The sequence below is a fragment of the Pholis gunnellus genome (assembly GCF_910591455.1).
Source record: "Pholis gunnellus genome assembly, chromosome: 1".
NCBI classification, from domain to species: Eukaryota; Metazoa; Chordata; class Actinopteri; order Perciformes; family Pholidae; genus Pholis; species Pholis gunnellus.
The window spans coordinates 15,827,578-15,847,325 of NC_136528.1; the positions used below are offsets into that span (position 1 = coordinate 15,827,578).

The 19,748-nt window shown below is 43.0% G+C and overlaps 1 protein-coding gene across 1 annotated transcript; it reads right to left on the reverse strand.

Moving 5' to 3' along the window:
- Positions 1-1,055: 1,055 nt before the first annotated feature.
- Positions 1,056-18,220, reverse strand: greb1 (growth regulating estrogen receptor binding 1; the record flags this gene model as incomplete). Its single annotated transcript, XM_079157005.1, is given in 34 exon segments — positions 1,056-1,333; positions 1,681-1,819; positions 1,943-2,143; positions 2,383-2,615; positions 3,426-3,538; positions 3,656-3,818; positions 3,962-4,166; positions 5,251-5,412; positions 5,516-5,652; positions 5,801-5,956; positions 6,154-6,256; positions 6,350-6,506; positions 6,988-7,244; positions 7,246-7,601; positions 7,731-7,936; positions 8,186-8,301; positions 8,419-8,770; positions 8,861-8,997; positions 9,111-9,294; positions 9,402-9,585; positions 9,744-9,941; positions 10,316-10,528; positions 10,610-10,735; positions 10,860-11,136; positions 11,450-11,586; positions 11,852-12,037; positions 12,973-13,098; positions 13,263-13,433; positions 15,002-15,136; positions 15,433-15,546; positions 16,560-16,742; positions 17,145-17,321; positions 17,808-17,915; positions 18,067-18,220. Coding segments are annotated over 34 exon segments (6,030 nt in total). The 3' UTR covers positions 1,056-1,169.
- Positions 18,221-19,748: the final 1,528 nt, after the last annotated feature.

Genomic DNA, 19,748 nt, shown 5'->3' on the forward strand with positions numbered 1-19,748 from the left:
GATGCAGCTCTGCCAGACGGGGACCAAGTTAGATCATTACGAGCTATTCTAGTAAAAGTCATAAAAATAGTGTGCAAACAGACTAATTTATCCAAGTCCAAAGTATTAGAGTAGTAGTAGAATGGTTCATCTGTATCTGTGTATCGTGAAGTTCACAGTGATCAGTTAAGGTTCAATTATGTGATTGAAAAGATACAAGGGACAAACGAATACACACAAAAGAAATGTAACATGTCTTTACATTTATACAATAGAAGCCATACAAAACTGTACATTGTGAAATGCTTAAAACACAGTGTATTTGTGTCTCTTCAGTTAAAAATAAAATCATCATACAGTCTTTTGAGCATAAAGCATAACAAATGTTCAACATCCAAACAAAACTATTTATTGTACACACTGGATAAGTACTTTTTTTACATAATGCAAATCTGACAAAATATATTCAAATTCTTTCATATCCAAAACAGAAGAAATAAACAAACGCTAAATAAAAAATGTTTGTTGCCAAAAATCGGCTACCATTGCACACAAATGATTGTGTCTACCCTTTAGTAAAGCTTCTCATATTGTTTGCACCTGCATGAAGTGTGCAAAACACTGTAATATTGCATTACAAACTTGAATGCAGCTAAAACTGCAAACACATATGAAAAAATATAAAAGCAATAACTGCAATCGAGTCTAGTCAATTTCTTCTGAGGGAAAAAATGGTTGATTAACATCTTCCTCCTTCAAAAATACAATCAAGATACTGTGTATTTATAAAAACATTCAAAGATTAATCCTTTAACCTTTTTATCAAAATGTTTTAGTTTTTTTGAGATAACGTTCTTGTGGATCAAAAAGATTACTCATGATTCATGAAGTGGTGCCTAAACCACAATAAATGCAAACAATAACCACTTCATTATCAGAAAAAGGTTTCTTGTACAATCTTTTACTAACTCGCAGGATAACCATTACTCAATAAAGGCGTAAAAGATATATTTTGCAAAACAATTTCCTCTTGTTTCTTTGGCCATAACACACGTCATTGTCCATTCAGAGCCTATGTTAGTGCATACTGTCATGCTATAAAAAACACTCTAGTACATTTCTTCCCTTTAGCAATTAAAGTGATTTCGATCCTGACTGTGACTCTTTGTAGATGTACATATGTGTTTCAGTCAGATATGTTTTCCAGTCAGGAAGAAGAGCGGTCGGTCCTCCTTGGCGTTGGCAGTCTGGAATTCATCGCTGAGTCTGAACCTCCACTCCTCCTCCAGCTCCAGCCTGCCCACCGTCTGCCTCAAAGAGCTACGATCGGCACTGATGACACACAGAGTGGCACCTACAGGGAAGCACACAGAAGAGCGGGACAGATACTTTAAATATGACATGGACATAATCATATTTTCTGACTTTCTTAAGTGGACAGTAGGGGGAGAGGGTTATGATATGCAACAGAGGTCCTTGGCGGGGATTGAACCAGTGGTATTGCAGTTGTATGGTTTGCTTTTCAGCCACTTAGACAGAGGACTAAAATGCTAGATGTAGCACATTATGGTATTCAGATGCGATCCAAGATTTCATGTATAGCCTGCTCTGTACAAAACTAAAAAAATATTGCAAATGTGCCATCTGAAACACTCATACCAGTACATTATTTCATTGTCTGTATTTGGTCTGCTTTTGTACCTTTAAGGAAGGTGAACTTCTTGAGGAACCCAGGCGTCACAAAGGAGTCAGCGAAACAGAGGAGAAGGCCACTGAACAGCAACCCTGTGGTGCTGATGTTGACAGAGTGAGGTCTGGAACTCACAAAACACACCGTCACCTGCAGGACGCAAGAAGAGTGTGACTTTTAAACAATGTGTGTTGGAATTCATGGGTGTATGAACCGATACTTCTGTTCAGAGGTTAATCATTTACCACAAACAAAGAGGCTGCGTGTCTATACCTCAGGTCCCAGGTTGAGATAACAGTCCACAGACAGTACAGGGTGTGTGTAGTTCTTGGTGCTGAGTGGAAACAACTTCTGTCTGGTGTGTTGAAGGTATTTTTCCAGGAGCAGCTGAGCTGGTGTAGCCAGGAAAAGGTGCTTGCTGTCTGGGGCACAGATGTACTGCGAGGGCCCCACTGAGGTGGGAACATCTGTCGTCTGGAGAAATTTCAAATTGTTTAATAACCTTTGATGCAGTTATTTGTTTGCTAAGATTAATGATAGACAAATTGAACATTTTGAATTAAGTTTTGTTTTTCTGTGAAAAAAATCTTATTTTTGTCCTGTGTAGCTGCAAATGTGGCGTTATATGTGTATATGTAACTTACTATACTAAATAGTATTCTTTGCTCTGTGAGTGATATGTGGTTGTGTTGTCATGTGTCTTCAACATCTACCTTGGTCTTGATAATAAACGTCCTATATCCTCCTATGGCGATCTGCTTCTTCATGACGCTGAAGCTGTTAAACCGGCAGACGAGCAGTCCGGCGCTGTGTAGCCTGAGGGTGAAGTCCACATCGTGACAGGTGAAGCGGTTCTGGTCGTACTGGACATTCTGGCTCCGGTCGACGTTGAGGAGGAGGAAGTCATGCAGGTGACCTCTGGAGAAGGGCTCCCTCTGTTTAATACCTGGAGGATACAAAATAAACGCAACTTCAAATTTATCTTAGTCATAAAGCAGAAAACTTTGTAATGCATTCCACTTCATTAGTTCGTCATAAAGTAGCTAAAACACTCAGTCACACATGTGAGACCCCTTCAAATGTACGATTTAAAAAGAGATATAGCTTAGAGCTAGACAAACAGACATGTAATGCTTTAAAATATTATCTAAAAAATCTTTCAGGTTAACACTGAAGACAAAAAGACACAACAATCTGTATATGCAGTGGAGATCTGAGGCATCTAGAGCCAGTAGAATCTGCTCTGCATCCATCCATCCATCCATTTTCCTCCGCTTATCCGGGGTCGGGTCGCGGTGGCAGCAGGCCAAGCTGGCTGACCCAGACTTCCCTCACGCCCGCAACATTTTCCAGCTCATACTGGGGGATCCCGAGGCATTCCCAGGCCAGCTGGGAGATATAATCCCTCCAGCGTGTTCTGGGTCTCCCCCGGGGTCTCCTCCCAGTTGCTCTGCATAGTAGTGGTTTATAATAGTTTCCTGTCCAGGCCAATACAACAGACTTGCAGCAGTTAGTAAGTGAAGTTTATGAAGTTACACTTTGTGTGTGTGTGTGTGTGTGTGTGTGTGTGTGATTACATTTTTCGATTACAATTTTGAGGTTGTAGTTCGTTACATTATAATATGTCATTGATATTACTGGTATTCTGGCCCTGGGAGGAAAATATATTTCAAGTTCATTTGTACAGTATTTAAATAGCCCAAAATGCTGTCAAAAAGTTGTTTTACTTAAATGTTTTGACATCATGACCCCTGACCTGTCTGTCGGCTCCACTTCCTGATCCCGCACAGTCCGTAGTGGGCCAGGTCCGGACAGGCCTCCATGTGTTGTAAGATCTGCTTCAGTGACACAGCGTGCTCCACTGAACCACTAACGACAGCAGAAAGCAAACAGTAACAATGTTAAAACTGACTCATAACACGAATAAACATAGGCTTACTTCCAAAAGAACGCATATATTCGTATAAATAATGTGCTTGTATGTACTTGCGTGCGTCGAGTTCCACTGTGTTCCACATAACACAGGAGTCATCGGCGAGGATGATAAAGGGCCAGACGTCCCCTGTAGGGGCCCCTCCCTCCAAACGCCGACTGCGCTCCAGCTCCAAGTTGTGATACGAGAGCTCTTTAATCAGGAAGTGAGCAGCACCTGCAGGAGAACAGAACTCTGTTATGAAGGTGGTGGACTACACAAAAACAGTTTACATGACTGTAACTGCTATGGATGCCTGTATTAAATACCTATGAAATCAAGGAGTCCCTTCATACTTAACAGTAGTAGCAAAAACATACCTATTCCAGCTCCGTTGAAGACAGTGGGCAGTACCAGCATTATGTGGTTGGGCCAGTACTTCTTATACACAGCCATCTCGTACTCTTTGACCACCAGGATATGTAGATGTGAAGCTCCATCCATAGCATGGTACAGGTTAAACAGACCATGCTCATGACGACCGGTGGTTGGGGTGAAGATTGGACTCTTGATGCAGTCTGGGCTCTGGGGGGGGGGAGAAGAAAATAATACTGAAAAATCTAAATATCATCACATCAACAATGATATGAAGTGTCGATAAAATCCTCTAAAACAGAAAACTGTGGTGCACATATCTTTACGGGAATACATCGGACCACTGGGCTACAGTAATCCATTTTCCCATAAGGACAATTTTAGTCATAGTTTAGCTTGTACCACCACCTAGTGGAGCTCAAGGGTATTGCACTACACTCAACCCTGCAAGTCACCAGTAAATGCAATGGTAATGTGTTGTGGTAAGTGTGTACTCAGGATTGATTTACTGAAACACAGACTGAAAATGTTTCTAAACTGGAAATTAATAATTCATGATATCAGTTTTTGTGTTTTCTTTTGCAATGTTAGGAAGGCTCAGGGGGTGATGCACATCACCTAATATCTAGTTAAAGTTTGTATTTTTTTTTATGCTCTTTATATTGTGAGATTAGCTGAGTGGTTCTCAAACATTTTCTGTCATGAATTGAGTTTTCAATTCATTTTGAATTCTGGATTGAGACAATTACAGAGACGAGGAGTTCCGCGTCGCTTGCTGTGTGTGTGTGTGTGTGTGAAGAGAGAGAGAAGGGAAGAGAAAGTGGAAGGTTATGTTTCTGTAAGTTATTAATAATAATGAATAACGTCTTGTGCTTCTCAAAAAGCATTCGTCCATATCTGTCCATTCTGTAAACCTAACTATGAACACCATTACTATTGTGATAGCCGATTTGTTTACTGTTCCACCATGAAAAAGATTCTGACGTCAAAACATTAGGTCTGCATCGTAATCAGCCCATCCTAGCGCGCCCCCGACACTTTGAGAATAACTGGATTAGCACTAACAGAAGATTTACTGTCACGGTGACTCTGACCCTTCCGAACTACTGATATCCTCCCTACTAGTTTTTATCTTCAGCCTAAGACGGCATCAGAAGTGTTCGTTGGATGGTCGAACAACTTCAGGCCTTACTCTGCTGCTTTATTTATTTTCACTCTGTACATCGGCAGCCAGCAAAAGGAAATGCAAGTATTTGAAATCCAGTGGCTTCGGGTTCACCAAGGAGGGACTCACCCAATCAGAAGTGAGAGGCAGCCGCATGCTCTCCAGCTGGCCACCTGGTTGGCTGAAGCTGAAGTAGTGCTCTTTAGACTTTGGGATGATGAAGTAGAGCTGGATCTCTTCCCCAAGCAGTAGATGGGTGAATGTGAAGGCATGAAGTGTTGTCTCATACATCTGATTGTAAGATTAAAGAGGACATACATCATCAGCTGTGACATTTCAAAAACAGTGTCTGAGTGTCAGCTATCAGATTGTGCATCTTTTGTGTTCTGCTGACCTGGTATCTGGGGTTGAAGCCCAAGTACTGATGACACTGTTCACAGTGGTGGTACGTGTTGTACGCCGCATATTTAGACAGCTTGATCCTAGATGTCCGCCTACGTAGGTACACGTCTTCCTGGCGCACAGGGTTTCCTTGTAAATTCAACAGGGGCAAAGACAGATTAGGACAATAGAACAGATAACTTCTTAGGACATGTGATTACAAGCAACAAACACTATGGAAGACAAATGTTCTGTGAATATAGTTTTGGTTGTGTGTTAATATATTGACTGTGCCTACCCTCGAAACTGGGTGTAAATCCAGGGCAATAAACAGAGCTGATGTCATCATATTTGGGGTCATGGATGGTGTAGTCAAAGGGCATCGTCCTCATAATGTCTGGGTTGGGCCAGGAGGCATTTGGCGGGTGGTACAACACCCCCTCTGCCTGTGCACCTAAATTAACACATTTCCAAGTGTATGCATTACACAGGAGATTACAGCACGATGAAGATTCTTTGCAGCAATACTAGCAAAACATTGAAACAGTACAACATACAGATAAGTTAGATTTAAGTTGTTCAGAAAGCCTAGTCTCCATTATTTACACGATATAAGTGAGAGATGGTGGCTACTGCTACAAATATACTGACTGTAGTTGATGTCTTCTTCATCGTAGATATCCACCTCCATCAGCCTGATCAGCATCCGAGACAGAATACCCAGGAAGTGCAGGTACGCTCCTGTCTTACCCACCTGAACATGGAAAGAAAATAGGGTAATTATTAGTAGGTGTACAGCAGAGCATGAGCTTGACTTGAATAACAAAGAAATGAAGAGAGCAATGACCTGTGGGGGTCCACTGAGCAGCAGCCTGCGAGGGTGAAAGTTGTCACTTCGTCCTTCAGTGCGATTGCTGCTGTCCATGTGGTTGGAGCGGGGGACTGTCCACTGACGATAGTACAGTGACTGTTCTGTAAATGTCATCATCTTGCTCAGCAAGGGCCTGAACACGAAAGACAAAGTTCATAATTAAATATCTCCTAGTGAGCGTCCGATATTTCAAGGACACACCGAGTGAAAGGTCTGGAAGGAAAACAAAAACTGTGATTTGTTCACATTTGTGTAATATCTTCAAAACTATCTCCATTCTGGTTATAGTGGAATGAGACAGGGTTTACTAATTCAGCGAAGACATTCCAAGCCTACAGGTTTTGATTTGTATGATACGATACTTATTGAACCCTCTTTTAGAATGTTTCAGTTATAAACATTATACACACTGAGCCACTGAGCACAACACAGTTAGATTAGCCCTTTGGTGGTCTGCCTAAATTAAAGCAAATCAACTATTTTTAGATAGCTAAACCCTTGACGTTTCCAAGGATTTATCACAATGCTGGACTTCTAGATTGCTTAAAGGTACCGTAGAAAGACAAGGTTTCAGTTGTATACTCTGGACGATCTGTTTTTTTGACTGGTTTTACCTGAAGCTGCTTGCCCACGCGACAGACATGTGTGGCAGGAATGATGTACATCGTGGAAGCCCGCTGCTGTCACTGGCTGTGATGATATCGTAGAGGGCACGAGGGAGGAGCACAGAAGGCGGGCGACTCACTCCCCGTGCCCAGGAGCAGCTCTGATGAGGAGAGGAGGATCGCGGGGACAAGGAGCCAGAGGAGGTGGATTTGGAGTGTTGGCGACGGGACTGGGCAGGGGGATGTGGTTGAGTTTGAGGGGGGGGGTATTTGCATCTGAGAGAGGGACTGGTGCAGGGGAAGCGTTTGAGTGTAAGTTTGGGGATTTGTTTGAGATAATGACTGATTTTGACTCTGAATTTGGGGTTGTGGCTGAAGCTGGGAGATCGGTTGGGCCTGGGAATAACTCTGCACTTGAGGTTGGTGTATTGTAGCTTGGGGATACGGAAAAGACGGGGGCTGTGGTTGCAGTTGAGTCTGTGATTGCGAGGGAGGTTGTATGACGTCCATGGTCCCTTTTTTGGAGACATTTGGAGAGGTGGTGTTTTGGGCAGGGAAGGGATCCAAAGCACCGCTGTCTGGACATGACTGGACCTGCTGGCTGCATGACAGAGGGGAGTCCCCTGGAAAAGGAGGGAAAACGAAGAGAGTAAGAACAAAACGAAAATGGGTTGAGATATCCCTTAAAACAGCAAGTGAGCATTTCACACATTTTAAATCTTAAAGAACAGTTCTTGTGCATCTCTTCTCACCGTTCCCCTGTCCCTCCTCCTCCTCATTGTCAGTACTGCTGAGTTTCTCCGCGTCACTCTCCGGGAGGTCACTTCCTGGTCCGGGGTTGTGTGGGGGTCGTGACTCTGCTCTCACAAGATAAGCAGCCAGTCCTAGCTCTTGTTCGAGTGTGGTTCGCTGAAGGTAGGAGCAGCTTATCACTCTAAGATCACAATACTTCAATGACCTGTGGGCAGAATGAATTCACAGTTTAAACTCCAGCTTTACGACAGCAGATTTAGATGCAGAAACTATGGTACAACACTTAAGTAATGGAGACTTGATTATTCTAGCGTTTCTACACAAAAACCTCTTTTTGCTTGTGTAAAGTTAACCCTTGGTGATGGAACTACAGTGCACGGAGCCTTGGGAACAAAAGGTCAAGGTTTTAGGTCATAAGTCAGGGAGTTTTGATCAAAACACTCTGTGTGTGTACCTTGGCAGTGATTCTCCCAGTGGCTCAGCTCCTGACAGGATCAGGATGCAGGGTAGGGCCTCCAGCTCCAGGTAGGTCTGAGGAACCCAGTCAGCATCCTGGATCTTCAGCCATGTCTGCAGGACACACACAAGTACAGTCAGTCAGTGTATTTTGATTTCTCTACTTGTAAGATCATCTATCCATAAAATGATTTATCCTGTATTTCATGATATTATAACCTGCTACCCAACCTTGATCTGATCAGTGAAGCTCTGTCCAATATTCAGAGCTTGGTTTGGATTCCCCAGTATGATTTCAAAACTCTCCTCCAGACCCAGCTGCCTCCTAACTCTGGACAGCCGTCGTTGGGCCCACGCTGCCAGAGCCAAAGAGGGGATCCGCAGCAGGACCATGTGACCATGGTGGGCGGGACATTGCTGGGAAGCGGTGAGCAGTGATTGTACAATCTCTAGGGTCTCCACAGAGGTGTGTTTGTGGAGATTGTGGGAGCTGTCGATTCTGCCGGATGCAGCCATCAGAGCTACGCAGTAGTGTTGGATCAAAACTGTAGTCCGGATCACAGCACTGTGCAGTTTAGAGAACCTGGGAGTGAGAGAGATTGTAAGGTAATTCAAACTTGCTTGTGAGGAGTAGCGTATTTGTGTAGATTAAGCATGTGTGTGTTTGTGCTACCTTTCTTCCAGGGCAGATGCCATGCTTTCAAAGGAGGAATCATGACGCATCAGAGGCAGGCTGCTCCCTGAACGGGTCGATTCTAAAAGCTCTGACACACCAAAGTAGCGTGTCTTCTCATGATACAGGTCCAAGTCCTACACACACAAACACACAATGTTATGTATCCTAATCCCAATCAACCTCCAGATATGTATCACAAGTGTATGTTAAATACAGAGTGTGTATAACACACAGACTTCCATCTTACATTACTGAATGCAGGGGGCCAGTGGATCTCATTGTAGGGGCTGATGCGGGTATACTGTGTCTGCAGGGCGTAGGGGAAGGAGGTGACGTGGAGAATTAGGATGTTTGGAGCATCTCTGACCTGACGGGAGTTTAACAGCTGGTCCACCAGACCCAAACCACTGTCTGAGCTACTGTGGGATGCACTGAATAAGAGACAGAGACAAAGACTCACAGAAAGAGAAAACACACTTTATTCTGAATCACTTCAGACCTCTTTCTCATTTCTCTAACACACACACCAAACACACACCTGTTAATGTCACAGTGGGCATGGTCATGGACCAGGATGTAGAGTGTGTAGGAGTTGCTTTTTGCTTCCTGGGTGAGGCTGTCAATTCGTGCCTGAGCTCTCTGATCCATCTTGACCACGAAGCGCTCAGCCTCCCGCTGAGACACACACTCCTGGTCTAAACCCCCAAGCTCCTGAAGGACACCTGAGAGCCAAAGAGAAAGGCGGTCAACATAAACGCACATCATGTAACCGGCACACACACAAATTGAAATTATTCTTCTCGTCTCTCCTTTTTAAAGACGTGAATGAAAAACAACAACTGCTGAGAAGTAAATAAAAAGAGTCATATAAATTCCAGACCAGAATTCCAGAGGTGAAGAACGGTCTGCTGAAATGTGACCTCTGAGGACGGGACCAGGATGAGGAAGCTGACCCTGTCGAAGGAGCCAAGATCCAGGTTCTGCGTGCTGGAGTCTGCTATGGCACAAACATGGGACAGCAGCTTTCTGGCCACTGCCAGCTGAATGGGACGAACCTCACGCCACTCTACTGAGTATTCTACACACATACAAACACAAACTCGTATCATCACACTCGAAGAGGAGGGGACATTAGAAGTCATCTCTGTCTACGTCCATGTTTTACAGTGAATCAAATGTATCCCATTCAAAAGTTGCATCAGCAATTAGTCAAAAGGCTAATTGAAGAAAAATACAACATAAGTAAGACTAAAGCAAATGGGGAAACTTAAGAAATGTGAGGTTCAAAACCATGACATAGTATGGTTTACAGCGGGGGGGGGGGGGGGGGGGGGGGACCTTGCATAACATCTTCTCATCCCAAAACATATTTCAAGAGGCAGTTTCACACTGTGGTGAAGCAAAGCATTGCCTTCCACACAGAGTGTACACCTCAACCCCTCCGTGTCTCACCTGAACAAGTGTCTTTGGGACTCGAGGCTCTCTCTTTAGGGCTGGGTAGGTCTTTTGAACACTGTGTGTGTGAATCCTTTGGACTGTTTGTGTCTTTGGGACTGTGTGTGGTTTTAAGACTCCTCTCCTCAGCTGATTCCTGACTACTGGATAAGGGAGACGGCTCACTGCTGTCCACAGTGGCACTATCCAGCAGGGAATCTAAGTCACCATCTGAAAAACAAAAAGGCTTCTCGTTCATGTTGGTGAATTATGACTAAAACACACAGTAATATGTAATAAAGGCAAACACACCTTGTTGGGAATTGCAGTAATGGATGAGTTCCTGGGCAACACCAGTGGAGAGCTGGTGGTTGATTTCCTTCAGACCCTCTTTGGGGGAGTACATACTCTCTGCCAAGGCCCGACACTGGTGTTTACCTGCAAACCACACGCACGCACAGATAAATACTCTGAATTAAAAGCTGCTTTGTTCTTTCTGTTTATTTCTCAGGACAAAATAACAACATGCACACATTAACAAACATATAAAATCAATTCCCACCTGTGACTACCACGCAGGACTGTGTTTCCTGTCCCGGTGTAGTGACAATAATGACCACGTAGTTGGTGGTTTCAAGCCGTCCTTCCATTAATCTGCTGAACATTTGTTGGAGGCCTTGAGCCAAAGATCCAATCTTTTCCCCTAACACCACCACGCCCTCTCCACAGGAGGAGGCAGCCAGCTGGGCGAGCCAAGGGAGCTGGCTGGGGGTCAGGGGTTGTTGGCTCTGGGGAGGTAAGGAGAGATGTTGGGGGAGCCCAGCCAGCATGGATGTGGTCTGGGGACAGAGTAGAAAAAAGAAAAGCAATTTGTTCATTTATTCAGTCTTACTCGGCTGACTTGTCATCAGTATTTGTCTCAGCAAAATGCTACATGAAGAGGACATCATGTTGAGCTTGACATGAAGAGAGACAGAGTAATGATTTCTGCGGTATCAAAAGGCGGAAATCTGGGAATGTGCACAGGCTTACGTGAGTCAATTTTCCTAAAAGCCTGGGACCTAATGTTGTTTGGAATTTAAAATGTTCTGTCTTTAGTTATTTTATCTCAAAGTTAACATTTAACAAAAGGTCACTTCTATGACATCTCACCTCTATGCCATAGTGCCTCCCTTGGCTGGCTGGTGTTTGAGGCTGCTGGTACTGTCGGATCTCACTGAGGTGAGACTCCCTCCACGACCTCATGAATATCTGCTCCAAGTCTTCTATCAGGGGCACCTGGTCAGGGCCTTGGATGAATAAAGATGAGAGACAACGAGTGTGGTAAAGAATAATTTAAAATACCTTTTGAATAGTTATATGTTTTTAGATGGGGAAAAAAGAAAAGCCAGAGTCAGAAGACTTCAGCTTGATTCAGTGATAACTGTCTGCCTCCTAGTGGGCATTATGAGACACAGCAATGATATCATGAGAGGTCAATCACTTTCCTCCTCTCAGTCTGACTGAACTGTGTATGATTACAGCCTTTCTTCTGGAAGAAGGTTTCACACTGACCTAGCTGAACAAGGTAGTAGACTGTGAGTAGAATCTGCATCTCAGTTGACAATGGCTGGATGGTTGATGGTCCATAGTGCTGGTAGACTCTGGGGAGCGTCTGAGAGCTCAGATAACAACTCTGAAGCAGAGAACTGAGGAGCACTTCATTGGCATTTCCAGTCAGCTGAGGGAGTGGGCCATGACCTGTATCAATGAGAGGTAGACAGATGAAACAGGTAATCACAGTGAGGAGGCTGAGAAAAACGTGGACTTGGTGCTGTGGCTCAGGTGGGGGATTTGGCCATTAATGTAATGTGATACATGGATGGAAAAGCACAAGGCTTTTACTGACAGTTGGCTGGAAACATGGTAAAACATGAGATGGTATCATGTGACAATTACAATGAATACACATGTCAGTGCGAAGAAACACAATGCAGACAACTTTATCGAAGTACTAAGGCTGCTGTCACATGCTGTTTTTATGACAAGAAAAGGACGTAGAAATGGTACAAATCAGGGCCTAACTTAGATTTCATTTAGCTGTTTGTGTTTCTTTCAGTTACTATACGAACATCTTACACTGTTACAAACTTAAATAAAGACCAGTTCAGGATCGAGTGGTGGACAATAGTAGGGATAGGAATATATGATGGGGGGGGGGGCACAAAGAGCAGCTAAAGTGGAGAAAATGACAGGAAAGGCAGGTTGGTGAGGTAAAGGGCAGATTGGTGATGAATATAAAGTAAAAACAGAAAGAAAATAAGAGAAAGAAAGTACACATACTGGATATTAGAAGCGGTAGAGGGCATAAAAGATGGTGGATGAGTTGACAGGTGATACAAAAGGGTGCAAAGGTTGGAAGGGGGGGGAGAGATAGGCTGAGAAACAGCCTCAAGAGTTGGTTGACCTCTAACCTGTGAGGAGAGGCGAGCTAAACTGGCCATCTGTTGGGTGGTTACTGAAAACTTCACCTGTTCACCTGCTCGGGTAAGTCTAGTACTGACCGCTGGGCGGACAATGATCACCGTACACCAAGTACTCAATAAAGACTAGGACACTCTGTCAGGTACAAATACTTCTTTACAGAGAAAGTGCATTCTATCACAATAAATCACTGATATAATTGCTCATCTGACCTTTAAAGATGACAGGTTGCAGTCTGCAGGTGTGTAGCAGCTGATCAGGGATCGTTACAGACAACCCTGGTGGAGAAAGTGGGGTTAAGGAGGATCCCTGCAATGAACTCAGCGGGGCTGCAGTCTCTGGAGAAAGCACAGAAATACAAATCAAATTTACACATAACTGTATAATTTACACATTAAATACATATATATATAAATATAGCATTAAGTATAACCACATAAATGTCCCTTGTGTCCCTTTCTTCATGTTTTCTGTCTATATTTGTCTCTTTTCCTTTTTTTACCTGATCTGGCTCCATTTGTGAAGACAGAGGACACCGATAATGTGGATAATGTGGATAAGGCTGATGTAGATGGTGTCGTCTTCGCAGTGCTCTCTGGCAGATTGTTGGCAGATGACTCGGGCGACCAGCCCTTGTGCCTCTTTTTTGGAGGTCCTGCATTTGCACGGGACCCTGCAGAATAAAGAATAACACCACAAAGCATGTTAAATTAAAAAGCTGGTAGTTTATACTTTTAGTGCTTAACTAGTAACTGATCATTTTTCAAATTTAAAATCTAAATTTAGACAAATTTAAATACATTTCAAATATATTGTCATACTTATGTACATATTGTATTTTTCTGCTTTGTACCCAGCTAAAGGATTGTGTTGCTGCTCATAAGTTCTGATTTAATATTCGTCTCTGCAATATAATTTGTTGAGTTTATTTTTTATGCTTTTTTCAGACTTCCTGTATAGTCATTTATGTAATTCTATTAAGCCACAAATAAACAGCACATACTGTATATTATGTTTTAGGATGGACTTCTGTTAATACAGTAATGGTTAACAGTTGTACTTTAGTCATACATTAACCTGTCTCTTCCTCTTCCTCTCAACCTCTGTTGAAATGCAGTAATAGGGAGACATATAAAAGGTCCACTTGTTAAAAGGGCCATGAAAAAAACAACATCGACAGGAAGGAAGCTTTTCATTCAGCGGGAAAGCAGGAAAAAAGAGGAGACAGAGGGAATTTTACAACCCTGGTTAATAGAGGTGACAGACAGAGGGAGAGAGACAGAAAGACAAAGGACAACCCCCCACACACAATGCAGCTGCCTGGCTCCTGTATAGCAGGGGTGTTGTAACACACACACACACACACACACACACACACACACAATCACACACACACACACACACAGTTTGGGCTGCTGGATGTAGGAGTGCTCCCTTTGAGAGGTGTGAAGAAACCCAGGGTTTAATGACAACAGACACAAACTGACCACGTTTACATGCACAGACGATGGTGAGGAATCAGATAAATATGTTTGATATTAGATGAGCTACAATATTCTGATAACCTAAAATCCCAGTTTACATGCAGTTAGTTGGTGAGTTATCAGATGTATTCAATAACCATATTAGTTTTGGCATATTAAGTATTGGGAGTTAATATTGATGAATTTGTTTTGGGATGTTTAAAATCTTCTCATTCACAGTATTTATGTTAATCAAATAGATAGAATGTACTCGTGTATAAGGAGTGATCATGACATCACTTGATCGGCTTTTAACTGTACTGCCTCGAGAAGGTTGTGAAGGTTAATATCTCTCACGATGTAATATTGTTGCCATAATCTTATGGGAAAATGACACAGGATCCTTTTCATAATTCATAAGGACTTTTTCTGCAATCACGATGCTCCACAAAGCCAGGAATAATCTGATGGCAGATGCAAATGCAGTGAATGATTCCTCCGCTCATTCTGTTTCCACTTTATTTTTAAATATTTAACCTAAAACCCCACACAGACATTAAGTACAACATTCAAAGTATTAACCCTACATGTAGATAACTCAACTTATAAATTAGTAAATTGGCAATAAACACCTCTGAGGACGTTTTTATTGGAATTAGGCATTACTTGAATGTCATAACCAAATGTCATATTTTGACTTACATGTCATATATACACACACGTTTCTGGATATTAATGTGATTACAGAGCCGAGGTCACCGGTCTGCACAATCTGTACCTTTAGCTGAGGGTCTTCCCGGCCTTGACTGGTTTAAAGGGGGCTGGGTGATGGAGGGAGCAACGTGGTTGCCATTTGTCAGCGAGTGTGGGACGTCAGCTATTTGTGGCAGAGCGACCGGGTCCACAGTTGATCCTGCTGTTTACAGATAGACATGAATGAATGAATTACACATGAAAAATAACATGACAAAACATTTCTGTGATTATTACAGATAGTCTTCTCTCTCTATTACCGCTAGTTTGAGAGAGAGACACAAGTGTCTGTCAACAACTTTTAATGAATTAGAGTCTGCAGTCTGAAACAGTAACAATACTTATTTGGCCCTGAGAACACCAAAAAGATCAATTGTCAACAAGAACCTTTGTCTCAGCGTATCATTCTTGGATTTGACATTCACATTTCTGTGTGTTTGCGTTCCTGTGTGTTACCTGTGTAGCTGCCAGGTGTGTGTGTTGGGTGTGTCAGTGCCATGTTTGGTGGCTGTTCATCTGATGTCACGTGGCCTTCTGAGAGGCTGGACCCCATCTGCCTCATCCTGCCATCTGAAACACACACACAGACACATACAACTGAGCAATTTGACATCCAAGGAGACAGAAGACATTTCAGTAGCTAGGTCACTGCAATAACTTATTCGTTATTCATATATTTGTGGGCACACAACAGAGGCCGTTCCGTGACAAGTTGACTAACTAACTTTTGTGAGTAAAGCCAGCAACCCACAGATTTAGGACCATGATCCGATGTAAAAAGACAAAGTTATCCAGATAACTCTGTGTTGAAGTAAATCTGATGGCCCTGCAGCATGGGAGAATAAACTGAATGATTGGGGGGTATTTCAAGAATGACTGCATATGATCGAGGGACACTGTTTCTGTTTCAATATATGCTTCGCACTTACTTTTCAGAGCCCTCTCACTGGTCCAGGAAAAGAGTATGTTTTCTTTTTGCGATGAATGAGTCAAAACCAGTTTTCCAACCTATGCCACTGACGGTGAATCTGCTCTGGATTCTACGCAGGTCAACCGTTCGCCATTGCTGCATAGCAACAGACTTTTTTTTCCAGGAAAACGGCTTAATCAGTGAGCATGTTGGATCATCCAGACTCCTCAATACCAGAGCTTTTGCGCATTTTGAAAAACATGATCTATGGTAGCATAATTCCTATTTATTGTAACCACAGAATTACCCCAAGCTTTCTAAGACAAAGACGTTTAAACTCCTAAAGCTTCACTCTTTCCTTCCCAAACAACAGGAGTAAAGAAAATAAAGAAGCAAGCAGAAACAACAGGATGAGGTTAGAAGCAAACACAATATCTACAGGGATGTTTCTCACAGGCCTTTTCATTCGGCGATGTCCGTTTACACACCATTTTAGTTTGACGGGTTAGCTCCAGGCTGTCGCCTCTGTGTACACGCTTAATGTTTCGCTCCACTTCTACAATTAACCCCTCCACTGCTGAGCCATCTGTGTGTCACAGAAGGGACATCACCCATTTTAATGTAAACATTCAAGGAACGTTCCCAAATCCCCCAAAAATGACCCTTCTCTTACCGTGTCCCCTCCAGCAGATGGGAGCTCCTTTGACCAGCACGCCCTGGTTGTTTCGATACAGATGGTACTTCAAGTGCTTCTGTTTCTTGGGCTGGGTGCTGAGCTTCAGGTTGATGTGGTGAGAGAACTCTGTGAAATAGCGAAAGCCTTTCTCTCCACAGCCCATACAGTTCCCTAAAAAGCCTGGAGGGAGCACACATACAGGAAATGTACGATTACAACAGGCTGCATTTTGTGTTCCTATAGTCACACGTTACCATTTCAATCATGTGGCAAATGCATTGTCATCAACTTAAAAGGAATAGTTCAACATTAGAAGTGATAATACTGTTTTTAACTTAGGCTACTTGTTTCTCTTTGTCTCCAGTCTTGATGCTAAGCTAGGCTGAAAACATCATCTCCTCTGTATATCAAGATGCATTTTCTCATCTCACTCTTGGAAAGAAAGCAAACAAAGGTATTTCCCAAAATGGTGAACTATTCCTTTTGAAAAAACGAGTCCTGCACGTTGACATTTTGAGTTTCTTTTCCAGAAACAGATGCCTGATGATATTCTCCTGTTTCTGTGTGATTCTCCTGCCTCACCCAGCAGTGCGTTGTGACCCCGTTCGTCTGGCAGGAAGCGGCGGTCCACGGCACACACCAGCAGGGTCTCGGGGAGGGAGGGGCACCTCACCCCGACCAACATGAACCCAGGGGGCATGTCCGAGGGATCTGATCCCAGCGAGGACAGACGCAGGTCTCTGCCTGCCTGACAAAAGCCTGTGGGGAGGAAAAAGACAGGATAGGACAGTTATTTCACCAAAGCTTTTCTTTGACTTTTAAAATACTTTATTGTAGAAAAAGTAAAAAGAGCAATGATATACACTATGCAAAATAGCTGGCCTGGCCACTTTCTGCTGCTTATTCACCGTCAGTTGAGATTTCTAGTCCAGTCAAATTTGCATTTCCTCTTTCTAAGTACACCACGACAAAGCACACACACAAAACTGACCCTTGCACATTGTGAGACCATATATCCAGCAGATTGCACAACCAGCCAAACTAATTATATCTCCCTTTCATTTGCATGATACCCGCATAAATACACTTATTAAATGCAAGATGTGACATATTCTATATTAAAGGGAAACTGCAATTCCAGGTCATGGTATTTGTTTGAAAATGAAAATCTCACAGTGCCAATTGTGACTGTAATGCAGTGATGTTTTTTAGATTTGTATAAGCTGTATGTTTACGTGTACAAACCATCTATGGTGCAGCATCCCTCAGGTGGGGGCTTCATCTGATAGGGTAATGGGGGGCTGTTAGACTCTGAGCCAACTTCCTCATCTTCATCATCATTTTCGGTACGGCCTGTTCGGGGGTAACACACAAAAAACATACAATTTTAATGGTGAACAAGAGGAACAATAAGCAAATACAGATGCAATAAAGATGTCGGAGGAAACACACTCTTTCGCTAAACTCGTTATCACACCTTCTCCTTTGCATCCATACAACCCACCATCATGTGCCAACGGCTGCTCCGTCTCAAGGTATAGCTGTGAGAAGACGGGTCGAGGCACCACGGTGTTCGACCTCAGCGACGCCTCGATGGAGTTATGGAGGACCTCCTCAAAGCGCGTGGTCCGCAGCTGGCCTGCATAAGAGTTCCCCATTGGTGTCCTAAAAACAAAACAGTGGACGCTCAGTTTCATCTTTAGAAGGAAAGAAGAGAAACAGAATTCATCCCAGTGAAGTTTGACCAACAAGGTCCTTTAGAGAAAGAAAGATGACAATATAAAAGACTCACACAAGACTGAATCCAGTTTAAGTTAAAGCCCTCTGACAATGAGAATAGACGTACTGCTTAATATTGCCCAGCCACAGACACGCACACATTCATAGACACATCCACATTATGCACCGATGAACAGACTCAAACACTGAAATCCAGTGAAAGCACATCTACTCAAACAGAAACACACACACAGGCCCACACACACATAAACAGTGGATGGCATCTGTCCAGATAGCATGCCATAAAATCAGCTGCACTGACAGAGTCAGGACACCCTGACCTAGACTCTGCACTGTTTTTCTACTTTCTCTCTCTCTCGCTCTCTGGCTTGCTTCTCTCCTCTGCTCTCTAACGGATGAAAAACACTCACAAAAAACTACAAAAAAGCAATTCTCTGCATGTTCCTTTTTGAAAATATGCACTGAATACTGTTGTTTTAGCTGTTTAAGTTTAACATACCACCATGAATACATTTACTTTAAGTGATTTGATGTTAAAACAATGTAAGAATGATAACAGCTGTTAATTTCTTGTTCTAAATCAATGTGTTCAATTTATTGCAGTAGTTTTACTACATTTTACATTCCTATTGTTCTTAAAAGGGGTGATATGTCATTTGTTTGTCACCTCACACACTACTCATGAGATTTTGACAATGTGTGTGATTTTAAAACGTTTTAATAATTACATGTTCGTAAATAAAAAGCTGAAGGGACAACCCCGAGGAACCGAAAGATGTGTTGAATGGTAAACAAACTGGGTCAGTGAGAAGGGAAATAACCAGGCTGGAGTGTAACAATGACTTAATCCCTCTTCTCTAAAGCTTCGACTGCCCATATGCTGGACACACACACACAAGCACACCTAAGAAGCGACATGTAACTGACAGACACAGCTTGTACCATGAGACTCACTGACGAGGCAGCAACCTGCAGATCATCTTAATGAAAACAGATCCACGTTCTGAGCTTCATATTGTCCTCTAGAGATTTCATGTTGGAGATAGACACACAATCATGCACTCTTTCTCTCTCTCTCTCTCTCTCTCTCTCTCAACAAACACACACACACACACACCTTACCAGCCACCTTCTGCTTCCACACTTTCATATGTAAAGAAGCAGTGCAGACTTTAATGCCTTGCACCACGTTGCAGAGAGAGAGAGACAGAGGACAGAAGACAAAAACCCACGACGTAACACAGCCGGCACAGAGAGGAAGTAATCACACCTTCTACCAAAGAGCAGACGGATCTTTTTACAACCAGAGGAAGAGGAGACGGGGAGGAGATGAAAGCAGAGAGGTGTATTCCACCTTTTATTGAATCTTCACCAAAATCCTGTTAAAGTGTTAATCAATGAACCAAATACTGCAAGTATACATCTAAAGCCATTCCTCAGGTTTCT